The following is a 14,325-nucleotide window of genomic DNA, read 5'->3' as shown; positions in this document are numbered from 1 at the left end:
GGCACAAAGCCTAGACGTGGCGTCATTTTGTTAACAAGATACTTCTATAATGAGACCTAAGCCCAAAACTTCAGCTGGTGCCAAAGCATCCCTCCTACTTCCTGCCTCCTAGACAGATCCCGCTTTGGGCTCACAGTGGGTAGCTGCTCTCATGAAAGCAGAAGTCCAAGAATTCAGGGCACCAGGATCCAGATTTATCTTTTGTCCTCCTTATACCCTGAAAAGATGACCGATATCAGGTGCTGGGCTAGTTGTTGAGGAGTTACCCATCTGAAACAGATCTGCTTAGAAACCACAAGAGCTTCCATTTTCTGCACAAGATGCTGCTTCCAAAAGCAGGACACATTGTAGCCTTAATTCCGCAGGATGTAGTTCAAACACTGTCTGTACACGCTGAGAAGGCTCAGAAGAAAAGAGTCCTTCAGAAAGGACCTCTTCACCACCGAGGGAGTTCGCTCCAGGAAGTGCCCCAGTTAACAGCCCCTTTTGCTCTTCTAGGATATTTTGAGGACAAAGACAGGCATGCAGCCTCAGAGTGCAAAGCCAGCCCTCCTCGGCTTCACCTGGGCCCCCTCCATGGCTTTTCCAAGCCACCCTTCCTCTATTTCTAGGGATGAAAACCCCACAAGACCTGCCCTGCCGTAACTGCCAATTTCCTGTTCATCTCACCCAGTGGAAATTTTGTCTGCCCTCGTATGGGCAAGGACTATGGATTCTAAAAATCCCTCAATAGTAAAATGACTCTATCAATGGGAAACTCATCAAGGAGACAACATCTGTTTTCCAAATCATTTTTTAAAGGCAGTTCTTCAAGTGAGTTTCCTTGTGCTAACCATAGCAGGCACTTCTGCAGAGACACAGAAGTTGAATCACTCGCCCCAGGCTCCCAGGCATTACACTGTACCGCCCTCTCCGGGACATCGGTTAACCCAGGTCACCCTGAACACACAGGAGGGCTCAAACGCAGCCAGGGTCAAGGGTGTTGCCCTCCTCTGTCGTTACTAGGGCATCCTGCCTGCACACCTGTGTCCTTCCAGCTGGGACACCAGCGTCCTGAATGCAGCCTTCTGTCCCCTGGCCACCAGAGGTCGCTTTGACTCCAGTGCAAAGTTTCTGAAGCAAAGCAACTGTGGCTTCCACCATCATCTTGCCAAGTTTGAACTCCAATAAATTTAACACGTTTTTCTTTAAACGCGTCTGTATACTAGGGGCGATGAAGCACTTTTCTGTGTGCGAAGCACTTTTAAAACTGAGCATAAAGTGATGTTTCTTATTATCAAGTACAGGCATACCTTGGAGATACACACCTTTGGTTCCAGAATCTTGAAATAAAGCAAGTCACACAGATTTTTCCGGTTTCCCAGTGCATGTAAAAGTTATATTTATACTGTGCTGAAGCCTATTAGGCGTGCAATAACATTATGTCTTAAAAAATGTATGGACTTTACATAATAAAGCACATCTTGCTGTCTGTAACGACACGAATCCCAGGAAGCTGAGGGTTTTCTGCTAAGTAAGGTAGTCAGAGAAAGACTACACTGTATGGCTTCCTTGTTTGTGGAATCTCAAAAACAAAACCGAGAATAAGTGAAAGGAAAGAAAACAAAACAACACTCACAGATACACAGAATAGATTATCTGTTTATGAGAGGGGAAGGAATTTGGAGGGGAAAAAGATTTGAGGGCATCAATTTTATGGTGGCGGGGCATTAACTAGATTATCGTGGGGGTCACTTTCTAGTGTGTACAAATATCGAATTATTATGTTGTATACTTGAAACTAATATAATGTTGCATACCAATTCTACTGCAAAATAAATAAATAAGAAACATGTATGGACTTTATAAATACTTTATTGCTAAGAAATACTAGCCATCATAATTTTAATCTCTTTGCTGGTGGAAGGTCTTGCCTTGATGTTGATGACTGCTAACTAATCAGGGTGGTGGCTGCTAAAGGCTGCGACAGCTGTGACAATTTCTTAAAATAGGACAACAATGATCGACTGCATTGATTGACTCTGCCTTTCACAGTTTCTCCGTAGCATGCAATGCCGTTTGATAGCACTTTCCTTATAGCAGAACTTCTTTCAAAATGAGAGGCAATGCCCTCTAACCTTGCCATAGCTTTATCAACTAAGATTATGTAATACTGTCACTCCTTCCTTGTCACTTCAGCCTTCTTCTCGGCAACAGCACCAGGAGTAAATTCTATCTCAAGAAACTACTTTCTTTGCTCACCTGGAATAAAAGACTCTTCATCCATTAGCTTTATCATGAGATTATAGCAATTCAGTCACATCTTCAGGCTCCTCTTCTAGTCCTCCTGCTTTTTCCACTGCATCTATAGTTACAACAGTAATATCAAAGGTCACCAATCGCAGGTCACCATAACAAAGATCATAGTAATTTAGAAGTTTAAAATATCACAAGGATTACGAAAATGTGACACAGAGATGTGAAGTGAGCAAATATTGTTGGAAAAATAGTGTTAAGAGGCTTGTTCAATGTGGGGTTGCTATGAACCTTCAACTTGTTAAAAAAAACAACAACAACAACTCAGGATCTGTGAAGCACAATAAAACAAAGCATAATAAAATAAGGTCTGCCTGCCTCTACAGAGAAGAGACATCAAAAAGCTGAAATGTTGTGGGTATACTGCGTGCTCAGTCACTCAGTTAGTCGTGTCCGATTCTTTGCAACCCCATGGACTGTAACCCACCAGGCTCCTCTGTCCGTGGAATTTTTCAGGCAAGAATACTGGAGCAAGTTGCCATTTCCTACTCTGAGGGATCTTCCCAATCCAGGGATGGAAGCTGTGTCTCTTGCATCTCCTGCATTGGCAGGTGGCTTCTTTCAACTGTGCCACCTGGGAAGTCACTGCAAAAATGGTTGAAAGGAACACTGAAGAAATAGTCACTAGACGAGACTAGAGTGTAAAGGGTCATCAGGACTGGCTGCTTGGTTCAGACTTATAGGATGAATAAGAGGGATTTGGGTTTGTTGGGAGAGAATGGCAGGGCATTCCAGAAAACAATGTGAACAAAATCACAAAGAAAAATAAATAACAGCAAGCAGGTTCAAGTCATCTGAGAATGAAGCCCCAAGTCACCAGGGTGGTTTTCAGATGGCTGCCTCCCTCCTCTGATAACCGAGCCAGTCGACTCCCCTTTTTTCATACACCTTCTCTTAGTCCAACCAAGCAGTCTGATCTTTATCCCTTGAACAGCCATACTTTTTGTTACCCTTCATGTCCAAGGCTTAGAGTCTGCAAACTAAGAAAAAGGTAGCTGGGAAACCAAGAGATGGGATGGTTTCAGGGGAAGGGAGGAGGAAGGTACTCATTTGTGGCAAAGGAAGTTTGAGATGACAATGGAACTTTCGAGTGGGGGAATCCAGTACATTTATTCAACAAACAGTGGCACCTGCTGCGTGCCAGGCACTGTGCTCAACACAGGAGCAACAGAAAAAGAAGGCCTGGTGGCCCAGTGGCTAAGACTCCGCGCTCCTAACGCATGGAGAGGAGCTGAGGTTCCACCTCTGGTTAAGGAACTAGGTCTCACCTGCCGCAACTAAAAATACTGCCTGCCATAACAAAGGCCTGGTGCAGCCAAATAACTATTTTTACAAGAAAAAGAAAATGAAGACAGCTTGTCCCCTAGCAGGAATAATAGATACTATATAGGTACTACTATTTTGAAATTAGAATTTAGCATATTTGGGGTGAGAAGTAAGATTTAAATATCTAGGACTTCCCTAGTGGTCCGGTAGTGAAGAGTTCACCTCCTGCCAAGGCAGGCGACTCAGGTTAGGTCTCTGATCGGGGAAGATCCCATGTGCTGCGGACAACAGCCTGTGCACCACAACTAGTGAGCACCAGCTCTAGAGACCCTGAGCCACAGCTACTGAAGCCTGAGGGCCGCAACAAGGGAAGCCATCGCAGTGGGCACCGCAACCAGAGAAAGCTCCAGCGTAGACAAAAATAAATGAATAAATTAAAATTTAAAAAAAGATCTAGATTAGGTAACATGCACACCAATCATAACTGAAGTCAATCAACCAGCACCGTGATAGGTGTTGTAAAAAAATAAAAGATGAGTAAGACACCATCCCACCAGGCGCTTCCAAACCAGCTGAACAGGTGGGGCCAACTCACATGTGTGGTCAACAGACGGTACAACCTGATCACCAAGTTTACCAGAGTCCCGAGTTACCGGGGATTGAAACCTACTCTGGCTAAATGAAACACAAAAGGAAACTGGGGAGCTCAAGGAATTGTCAGGAGGGCCAGAGAACCAGCAGCAGGTCTCATGCTAGAGACAGTGGCCCTAATCACAAATCATGGGATGCCTACATGGTACCCCTCACTCGCACAGGACGCTGCCATTGGTGCCACTCTACCTGCACCCTAGGTTTTGTCCTCTGACCCTCTGCCAGAATTCAGAGGTATTCAGGACCCTTCAGAATTCAAATTCAATACTTTGAATTCAGAAGTCAAAGGATTCAGGACCCTTACCTGTCCTCATTACCCCATCCCCACCTCATTCCCTCCTGGATCGAAGTCCAGGTGGGTGCATGGATTGGCCGAGTCCAGCAGACAGGCTCATGCTATGGGCACAAAAAGCAAATTCAAATGCTACACTGCAAGGTTGTGCTATTTCCCCCTGGCATCATAATGTGAGGATTCCCAAACCCTTGGAAGGGGTTTTAGAGCCAGGGAAGTGAGAAATAATGGCAAACATCTACCACACAAAGTATTCAGGACTCTTATGAACAGCATATGATAAGGTCTCAGTTGCTTAGTTAAAAAAAGAAGTTAAAAAAAAAAAACCTCAGAGATGACTCCAAATGACATCATCAGAGAACAATGACTACTTAAAGAATGAGCCAAAAATGGTTGCAGGGAGCATCATCAGAAGAGGGAGAAAGACAGATCACAGACTCAGAAATGAAAGGCTTCGGGGGCCATATGGACCCCCCTTCCACCCACTGCAAGAACTACTTCTACAACCAGATGAGGGAAGGCTCAGGGCGGTGTCAGCATGGGCTTTGCCAGATAACAATACAAAGACCAATGGTACCTATGAAGGAGAATCTCACCTCTTCTATTTTTCCATGTATACAAATGGCATCACTAATCCTTCAGGCTCATCTTTGATTCTTCTTCCTTCTCTACTTAGATGAGTTCACAGCTTCAATTGATTGGCCCGTTACAGGTATCTCTCCAATTTGTCGAACTCCATGGGCTTCCCTCATAGCTCAGTTGGTAAAGGAGATCCCGGTTCTCAATTCCTGGGTTGGGAAGATCCGCTGGAGAAGGGATAGGCTACCCACTCCAGTATTCTTGGGCTTCTCTTGTGGCTCAGCTGGTAAAGAATCCACCTGCAATGTGGGAGACCTGGGCTCAAACCCTGGAATGGGAAGGTCCCCTGGAGAAAGGAAAGTATTCTGGCCTGGAGAATTCCATGGACTGTATAGGCCATGGGGTCCCAAAGAGTAAGACATGACTAAGTGACTTTCACTTTCACTTTTCATTTCATCTTTGTGTCTAGATTCCCAAAACTGCCTTCTAACTGGTGGTCCCCAATATTTTGGGCACCGGGGGCCAGTTTCATGGAAGATAATTTTTCCATGCATGCCTAGGGGTGGTTTTGGGATGACTCATGCACATTATAATTACTGTGCACTTTATTTCAATTATTATTACACCAGCTCCACCTTAAATCATCAGGCATTAGCTCCTGGAGGTTGGGGACTCCTGTCGCAGATGATCTTGCAGCCTTCCATTTGTTCTTTCAAATCATCCCCATATTACTATAAGATTAACCTTCTGAAAATGTTTTCACCAAGTTATTCACCAGCTTGGACAATCATAATGACTCCCAACTTCCCACTGCATCAAATCCAAACTCACCTGCAGATACAAGTTTATTGGAGTCTCTAACTCATAGACTATCTATGTATATCATTCACTAACAATGAAGAAACATAGTCCATCTTCTAGCTAGTTTAAACCACTTAGATCTCTGATTTTATATGAGCAAAACCCATATTTCTAACAATTCTCTCATGAATCTTATCTTTTCTGCAGCTAGGCACAGCATGTTGAGATAAGGAATTCTAGAAAATGCCATCTTTTCAAGGAGTGTAGGAGCTTACATCTCTGGATCTTCCGCACTTCCTCGGGCTGTTGCCTAGATCTCTTCTTTGCCTCACTGTTCATTACTTCTTTATAAACAACCTTCTCCTCTCCCCTATGAGCACATTCTATTATTTTGCCTTCTGTCCTTCTTACACACTCTCATTCCTTCTTTTCACTCTGTAACAAAGTACCCTTTCTAACTTTAACAACTTACCTTATTGATATTATTTCTGACCTAAAAAAATAACACCAAGATAGTTCAGCCAACATCTATGCCATTGGCAAGCCTATGTCATAGGCAGAGGAGAAAAGGACATGAAAAAGAAAGGATGAAGAAAAAGTACTAGAAGAAAGAAGTTGGGAAAAGCAAATAGTAGTAATTACTACTGTTATCAGTAATTACTACTGATATTACAATATCAACTGTTGACAATGTTTCAGATACTTTCTATCCAGCCTCAAATCAGACTTGCAAGGTTGGTATTGCTATCTTCATTTTTTAAATGAGGAAATGGAGGTTTAAATGACCCACCCTAGACTGTACATCAGGTAAGGGTCAGAGACCAGATTGCATCACAGGTGAATTAAGCCCACCATCTTGCAACTAAAGCATATGACCTCCATAAAAAAAGAGTAAGAAGAAAAGAACACAAAGTGGAGACAGGTAGGGCCTTACCAACAATTGCTTCAAGTGCTACTCAAAAATAACAGCATCATTGCTGCTGCTGCTAAGTCACTTCATCATTAGTTACCAACAATTGTCTAGAAATATACCATTAAGCTTTGGCATGACGAAATTTAAGATTTCCTCTTATCCATGTATATGCAAAGTCCTTTAGCATGTAGACACTCACACTTGCAAATCCTGTCAAAAAACATGTATTGCAATTTACCTCCGTCTCATCTTTACACTCGTGTCTGTGTTACACTGTCCCTTTTAGCTTTCACCCATGCTAACTTTTCAAGATTTTCTTTATTTCTTCCTCTTTCTTTCCTCTTAATCATGTTTCTCATCCTCTTCCTTACATCACTTTTCTATCAGCTTCTCCTCTTCTCTTTTTATTTCTCGTCTGCCTCATTACCTACACCTTTCTCTTACTTCGAGTGTTGTTGCATCCAGCAGGTTCTCAGTAGATATCTATTTTGAGCTCCATACTTTTCTCATACCTGCCCCACCACCACCCTTTGTCTTTGCCTTCCTCATCATTCCTCCTTCTCCACAGATAGTTTCCACCCTGCTCCCTCTCAATCGCCCTCACCCCTTCCATTAAATCACCCTACTTCCTCACAAACTCCAGGGGTCATCTTATCCACCTCTCACCCCTTTTCCCGCCTTTTCCCCCCTAGGTTCCAAAGCGCGAGGACCTCATTGTCCTCCTCCCCCATCTTCCAACCAGCCCACCAGACAGCCTTGTTTCCATGACGACAGGGCTACTCAAAGCTGAAGTCAAGGACCTGGTTGCCATGGCCACCGCTTCGCCGCCTCCGGCCCCGCCCGCGCGCCCCGCGGCGTCGGCGCCTGCGCAGTACGCAGCGCATTGGTTCCCGGCGCCCTGGCGGACGGGGCGTGGCTTCAAGCGAGAGGGAGGGAAGGAGGCGAAAGGGTAAGAAAGGGAGTGGAGCTGGCGCCTACGGTGGCCGAAGAGGGACGCGCAGGGCCGGAGGCTGCAGGATGGTAGGCTGTGCGAAGCGGGAGGGGAGGGGGGACCGAGGGGCGTGGGCTGCACCTGCAGGGGTCCTTGGGGGCTGCCCTCTGTGAGAGCCGCTCTTTTCCTTCTTCCAGTTCTCAGAGGCCCTCACTTACCTGGGCGGGTGGGCGAGCCGGCCTCGGAAGGAAGAGCAGCTGGAAATGGTTTTTGGGAGAAGCGGCGGGGAGTGGGCGCATTTGTAGGGCGAGAGGGAGGTGACTAGGGGGCGGCGGGACCGTCCGGAGCCAGGGGCAGCGCGCGGGTCGCGATTTCAGGGGTCCGAATCACTGCCGCAGGGAACTCGCGCGAGGAACGGGGGCTCGGGGGCCTGCTGGCGGACGGAGGCGGCGGGGGTCGCCTGTCTCCGAGACCCTCCGTCCACGTGCAGCCCAGAGTGGAGCGGCGGCCTGCGGGGAGGCCGGTGTGTGGGAGGGGATCGTTCCGGGTGCGAGGCGTGGACGTCCTGCCTCGGTTTGTCGTCCTGCCCACCTGGAGGCGGGGATGAGGTGGGGGAAGCCAGGTGGGCTCGAGTTTTGCTCTCTGGGACCCAGGCTTTGGCTTCCCGGCTCCGGTGCTCTTGGCTCTCCGCCCCCCTACCCTATCCTCTTTCCGGAACGCAGGCCTTCCGTCTTCCTGCTCCCTGGCCCACCCTCCCATCCTAGCCTCCCTTGCACTACTCTTTTGCCCTCCGGCCACGCTAGCAGCGCTTCCCCTTCCCCGCGAGCAAAAAATACAGTTCTCTGGAATTCAGATCTGTAGCCGTCTAGGCTAGCAGTGTCCCACATACCCAGGACTCCAGCCCTGGTGGCATACACGGAGAGAAGAGCTACAGGGGGAGGGAGATGACTCCAGGATGTGGCCTGGAGCCCCCACCCCCTGGAAATGGGAAACTGGGGGTGCACGGGGTAGCGAGAACTCTGCATGTCTTCCTGCTCCACCTCCTAGTGCTCATTCCAGGAACATTCTCTAGGCGAGTCACCCAGAATGGCTCGGTCCAAACTGAGGAACTGAAAGGGAAATTGATCACCTGGTATCTGGGGAGGTGTGGGCATGTTAGGGAGGCACCCTAAAAGGAAGAAAAAAGGAATACCTCTTAAAAAAAAAAAAAAAAAGGAATACCTCTGGCTGGATGCCTGGATGGCTGAGTAGAGTGGAGGGTGGTGGAATCTAGGGGGTCCTGGTATCTTGTGCTAACATAAAGGATACCACTGGGCATAGGAATGGAGGGCAGTGTGTTGGGGACATTGGCTAGGGTGTATGGCTAGGATGGGGCAGAGGGGTAGCTTCTTGGAAAGAAAATACCTGATTTTAGGATGGTGGTGGGTAGAAAGAGCAGGAAAGAAAGCAGACATCTCTTTGCCATCAACTAAGGGGCTGCTAGTCACTGTGCTAGCATTTTACTGACCTTAGGAAACCAGGTTTAGGAAACAGCAAGTCAGGAATAATAATAATGACATCCAAGGTGTTATAGTGCTTACTTCGTGCCAGGCACTATTTCCTATGTCAGTTCCACCTACCAATTCTGTAAGGTAGGTACTTTTATTATTTCCATCTGACACACGAGGGCACTGAAGCCCAGAGACCTGCAGTAATGACCAGGGCAAATTTCTCAACTAGTAGAGCCAGGATTCAAACCCACACAACAGACTCAGAAGCTCTGATGCCCCCTCCAAGGAAAGGCACTTGCTGATGGGAATCCCCAGTTGACGAGAAGGGCTGATGTTTTGAAGAAAGTAGGGTCTATGAGGAGAGAAGAGTTGAATGGGAGGAGTTTGGGACTGTGTGGTTTTGGAGGAAACAAGCTCAGAGAATCAAAGCTCTAAACCTCGGCTCTGACTCCTCCTTCCTCTCCCTACCCCCCACCCCCAGATGCGGTTCATGCTCCTGTTCAGCCGGCAGGGGAAGCTGCGGCTGCAGAAATGGTACCTGGCCACCTCAGACAAGGAGCGGAAGAAGATGGTTCGCGAGCTGATGCAGGTGGTCCTGGCACGCAAGCCCAAGATGTGCAGCTTCCTGGAGTGGAGGGACCTCAAAGTTGTCTACAAGAGGTGACTCCTCACTTACTTTCAGACCTGCCTGGATCCTGCCTGACTGGGGTCTGGGATGGGTTCAGCTGGCTGGGAAATAGGCAGTCCCGTACGTCTGGCAAAGTTTCCCTGGTGGCTCAGACAGTAAAGAATCTGCCTGCAATGCAGGAGGCCTGGGTTCTGTCCCTAGGTTGGGAAGATCCCTGGGAGAAGGGAATAGCTATCTGCTCCAGAGAATCCCATGGCAAGAGGAGCCTGGCAAGCTACAGTCCAAAGAGTCGCTAACACTTAACTAACTAGGTCTGGGAGAGCTGAGAGCTAAGGACATCTGGAAGGCAGTGATGAACTCCAGCCATCCTTTACTTTCCAAAATCACCTTGAAGAGATTCTTGTTCCCTTTTGGTTTTGCTCAAGCCTGGTGCCTATTTCATGCACCTACCCTCTGTCCCAAAGGCCCGATCTTACTGATTGCACACATCCCTTGCAGCCTCACTGAACAATCATAGACCCTGTGCCACTTTGCCAATTCACACACTCACAGACACACAAACTCTTTGTGGTTCCTCCTCTGAGCAGGTGAATTTGTTGGCTCAGGTTTTTGCTGAGTCAAACTGAATGGGTCAGAGGTCAAGAGGGAAAGAACTTGTGTCTTTGCCTGTGTTGATGAGAGGCACTAAGAGACACAGTGAATTACTATTTGCTTACCCTGGAGCTACACCACCTGTGTCCAGTAAGGACACAGATCCAGGAGTGGGGGGAAACGGGAGGTTCGGACACGGAATGCCTGGGTCCCGAAGCAGCCCTGGCAGCACTCCCAGCCATCCATCCCTCCTGTGTCCCTGTCCTCAGATACGCCAGCCTCTACTTCTGCTGTGCCATCGAGGGCCAAGACAATGAGCTCATCACGCTGGAGCTGATCCACCGATATGTGGAGCTCCTGGACAAATACTTTGGCAGCGTAAGTCTCTCCACCTACCCGTTTCCATGCCCGGCAATCCCCTCTTTCTACCAGATGCTGGGACCCTTCCAGTCTCTGTCCTGTCTCAGGAATGGGGAAGTTGGAACAGTGAGAACAGTAATTAATCTCCCTCTTTAAGCCTTAAGCCTATTAGCCATGCCTCTTAATCAGCCGCCCCCACCCCCCCACCCCCGCCCCACCGACCCGCCGCGGGAGAAGGGTCGGAACCAGAATCTGCCACTTAATCAATCCATCTAGAGCTCAGCTCAAACTTCCCGCACAAGGTCAGAGGCCACATTCAGATAGTATCAGTGGTTCCTGACCTTGACTTTGCTTTGGAGTCTTCTGTAGTTTTTTTTTAAACAGTAGCGATGCCTGGGTATCACCCCCAGAGATTCTGAATGAACTGATCTGAACTACAGTCTGGGCACTGGCAGTGAGGTCATATTTTAGATGGGGAATAGTAATAACTCCATGATTTGTGTTTTACTTAACAGTTTACAAAGAGCTTTCAGGTTCTCCTGTTTGTTCCTCATTCCATGAGTAGGTGTTGGTGTCTCCATTTTTGGAAGAGAAAACAGACTCAGAGAAGTTAAATGGCATGTAGAGTTAGCTGGTTTCCTTCTAGGCTTTCCTGGCTCAGTGATAAGAATTCGCCTGCCAATGCAAGAGACGTGGGTTCGATCCCTGGGTTGGAAAGATCCCCTGGAGAAGGAAATGGCAACCCACTCCAGTATTCTTGCCTGGGAAATCGAATGGACAGAGGAGCCTGGCAGGCTACAGTATATGGGGTCACAAAAGAGTCAGACATGACTTAGTGACTAAAGTAAGAGTTAGCTGGTTAGTGTCAGAGTGCGGCCTAGAACTGAAGTCATTTATTCGGTGATCCAGAGTCTCTGAGTTCCCTGCTCTGTCACAGCGCCTGGGGGTACAGGGGGTGGGGTGGGGATGTGCAGGGAAGCTGACCCAACCTCTGGTAGGATTTGTGCCATAGATTTAGGAGAGAAGGCAACAGGAGTCAGGGTCAAGGGTAGACTTGAGCAACTAATATCTCACGATCACAGAGGGAGAGGCAAGGAGGAGAAGGAAAAGCTGAACCCAGGACGAAAGCCTAGGGGTTGGGAGGACATAGACCTGGGGCGAGAACCCAAGGTGAAGAGGAGTGGTCATGAAGGCCACGGAGCCAAGGTGGGGAAAGAGCTGGGGAGGCTGGGGTGCAGGTGATGGGGGAGAATGCACCTTGACCCTCACCTCTGCCTCCTTCCCCCACCCCCAGGTTTGTGAGCTGGACATCATCTTCAACTTTGAGAAGGCTTACTTCATCTTGGATGAGTTTCTGATGGGGGGAGACGTCCAGGACACCTCCAAGAAGAGTGTGCTGAAGGCCATCGAGCAGGCGGACCTACTGCAGGAGGTACGGGTCCGGGACAGTGAGGAGGAGGAAGAGGACCGTGGCCGAGGGCGCCCTCCCTACCCTGGACCCCTTGCCTGCGGACCCCAGCTGCCCGCTTCCCGCCGCTACCGAAATGGCCCCCCTCCCTGTGGCGTCTGGCCCCCACGCTGCCAGGCTGGCCAGCTGGCCCTCAAGCCCTGACTGCTCAGGGTAGGAGATAGTGGGGGTGGCAGACAGCCTACCTGGACCAATTCCCCCGTCCTTCTCCCGAGACCCAGAGTGTCTCATCCCAGCCAGATCACCTTTGTCCCATGCTTCTCTTGGTCTTTAGGGTTGCCCGGAGAATTGGGGAAGGGGCACACAATAGGTCATTCTTTTTCTTCCGTAGGGTTTTCCCTTTTTGTAAAACACACACACATACTCAAAGCCTCTGCTGCTGAGAAGCAGAATTTTGCCCTGGGGATTTGGGGGGTGGGGTTGAGGGCACCTGGTTGTTGATTCTCTCTTTTATGCGACACCCCCGCCCTCACCCCATTACTGCCTGCCCCCTCTCTGCTGTGCCACTGCTGAGCCTTGGTGCAAGGAGATGAGTCACCGGAACCTGCAGTGATGAGCAAGCCGGCCTGAGCTGGCTCTGAGGAGGGGGAGAAGAGGAGGGGGGCTCATCCATGCAGCAGGAGAAAGGGTAGAATCCGACTTGCCACCTCACTGGTCCAGCTCCCCTCATCTCTCTCTCTCTCACACTCTCACACACACACACACACACACACGTGCCCTGGCACTCACACACCCACCCTGTCACTAGTGCTCTGCTCAGACCCTTATGACTCATCTCTCTGCAGTCTGGTCCACCTTTCCTCGGGGACCCGATGCCAACTTCTTACCGCCTCCCCCGACTCTGGAGGAAAAAAAAAAAGGTCCCACCCAACCATCTGCCACCTCCAGCCCTGGGAAAGCAGGTTTCCCAGCCCCCCGAGCCCCCATTTTCCTCCCTTCCCTTCAGCGAGTAAGGTCAAGGCCCCTGCTCACCAAGCTTCTGGCTTTGGGTTCTCTGGGTGGTGGTGGACTCAGCCTGGTGGCCTCGGTTGGCTCTACAGGGTGGTCTCAGGAGGCTGGGGTGCTCCCCTGAAGGGTCGCCAGCCATTCCAGCCTTGGGCTTACTTGGGCTTCTCTCTCCCCTCTCCCCTGTGTCTCTCTGTGTCCCCCCCCCACCCCGGTCTGCCCTTGTGATTGCTGCCCTCCCCGCCCCCCTCACCCTCACCCTGTCTCTCCTGGTGTCTCCCCATCACCCTCTGTCTGTCTCTGCCTTAGGAGGATGAGTCGCCACGCAGTGTGCTGGAGGAGATGGGTCTGGCATAGCCCCCGCCCCGGGGCCGAGTGGAGATGTGGGGATCTGGTGCAGAGGTGGGGCGTCGGTGGCCCTTTTCCTCTTGGTGGGACCCAGCTGCGCCTGCTCTGCTGCCTCACCTTTTTCTGCAGTGAGCTGTGGGCTCAGGACCCTCAAACATTCCCTCCCTCCACCCCCTACCTCCTGTTTCCCCTTTTCCCACTGAAGGTTTTAAGGAGCTAGGAGGCAGGAAAATGTGACCAAGTCGGGGGTGCTATTGGGCTTTCATTCCCTGCCTTTGAAGAACCAGTGTCACCCCAAACTTCCCCCCACCCTTATAACTGTAAATATATAAATATGTCAGGTTAAAGGGAAAAGGTTTTCAGGGCTCTTCTCTTCTCCCTGCCCCATAACCTACCTCCAGCCCTCTCCGCAGCCAGCTGGGGGCGGGGGCGGGCGGCCTCTCTGCCTGGGAGGGGGACTTCTGTGTCTCCAGAGGGAAGTCCTTTTCCCTCATCTGCCCCTCCCCTTCCTTCTTGGCTGCAGTGGGGCCTCTGTCCAGTGCCCGGGGAGGAACAACATAGTTAATTTTTTTCTAACCTTGCTATTTTGAGGGAAGGGAGGGCTGGGGGGAGGGCAGGCTTTACAGAAGACTGGGCCCTGTCCCTCCTTCACTCTTCTTCAATTCTGGGTGAGGCAGGAGCTAAGGGGGTGGGTGGGGAAAGTGTCTGATTCTTTTTCCTTCTCTCTGAAATAAAAGGAAAAGCATTTCTGGACTTTGGCTTGCTTA

General features: G+C 49.5%; 1 protein-coding gene and 1 long non-coding RNA gene across 2 annotated transcripts; one reads left to right on the top strand and one right to left on the bottom strand.

The window, feature by feature from the left end:
* Positions 1-1,836: 1,836 nt before the first annotated feature.
* On the bottom strand, positions 1,837-8,853 carry LOC133063755 (uncharacterized). Its single transcript, XR_009694490.1, has 3 exons — positions 7,947-8,853; positions 5,101-5,382; positions 1,837-2,344 (listed from the first exon to the last, which is right to left on the bottom strand). It is a non-coding gene; the product is annotated as an uncharacterized LOC133063755 (long non-coding RNA).
* Positions 7,696-14,306, top strand: AP1S1 (adaptor related protein complex 1 subunit sigma 1). Its single transcript, XM_061153505.1, has 5 exons — positions 7,696-7,817; positions 9,700-9,878; positions 10,707-10,815; positions 12,092-12,229; positions 13,520-14,306. The coding sequence occupies exons 1-5, from the start codon at positions 7,815-7,817 to the stop codon at positions 13,565-13,567; spliced, it is 477 nt and encodes a 158-aa protein (XP_061009488.1). The 5' UTR covers positions 7,696-7,814; the 3' UTR covers positions 13,568-14,306.
* Positions 14,307-14,325: the final 19 nt, after the last annotated feature.

The sequence above is a fragment of the Dama dama genome, chromosome 10 (genome assembly GCF_033118175.1).
Source record: "Dama dama isolate Ldn47 chromosome 10, ASM3311817v1, whole genome shotgun sequence".
NCBI classification, from domain to species: Eukaryota; Metazoa; Chordata; class Mammalia; order Artiodactyla; family Cervidae; genus Dama; species Dama dama.
This window is presented reverse-complemented; position numbering and strand designations above follow the sequence as displayed.

Bases quoted from the DNA above. Each gene is read 5' to 3' on its own strand.
- AP1S1 (XM_061153505.1), top strand. The intron at 10,816-12,091 runs GTAAGTCTCTCC...CCCCACCCCCAG, and splicing joins TGGACAAATACTTTGGCAGC to GTTTGTGAGCTGGACATCAT. The intron at 12,230-13,519 runs GTACGGGTCCGG...TCTCTGCCTTAG, and splicing joins AGGCGGACCTACTGCAGGAG to GAGGATGAGTCGCCACGCAG.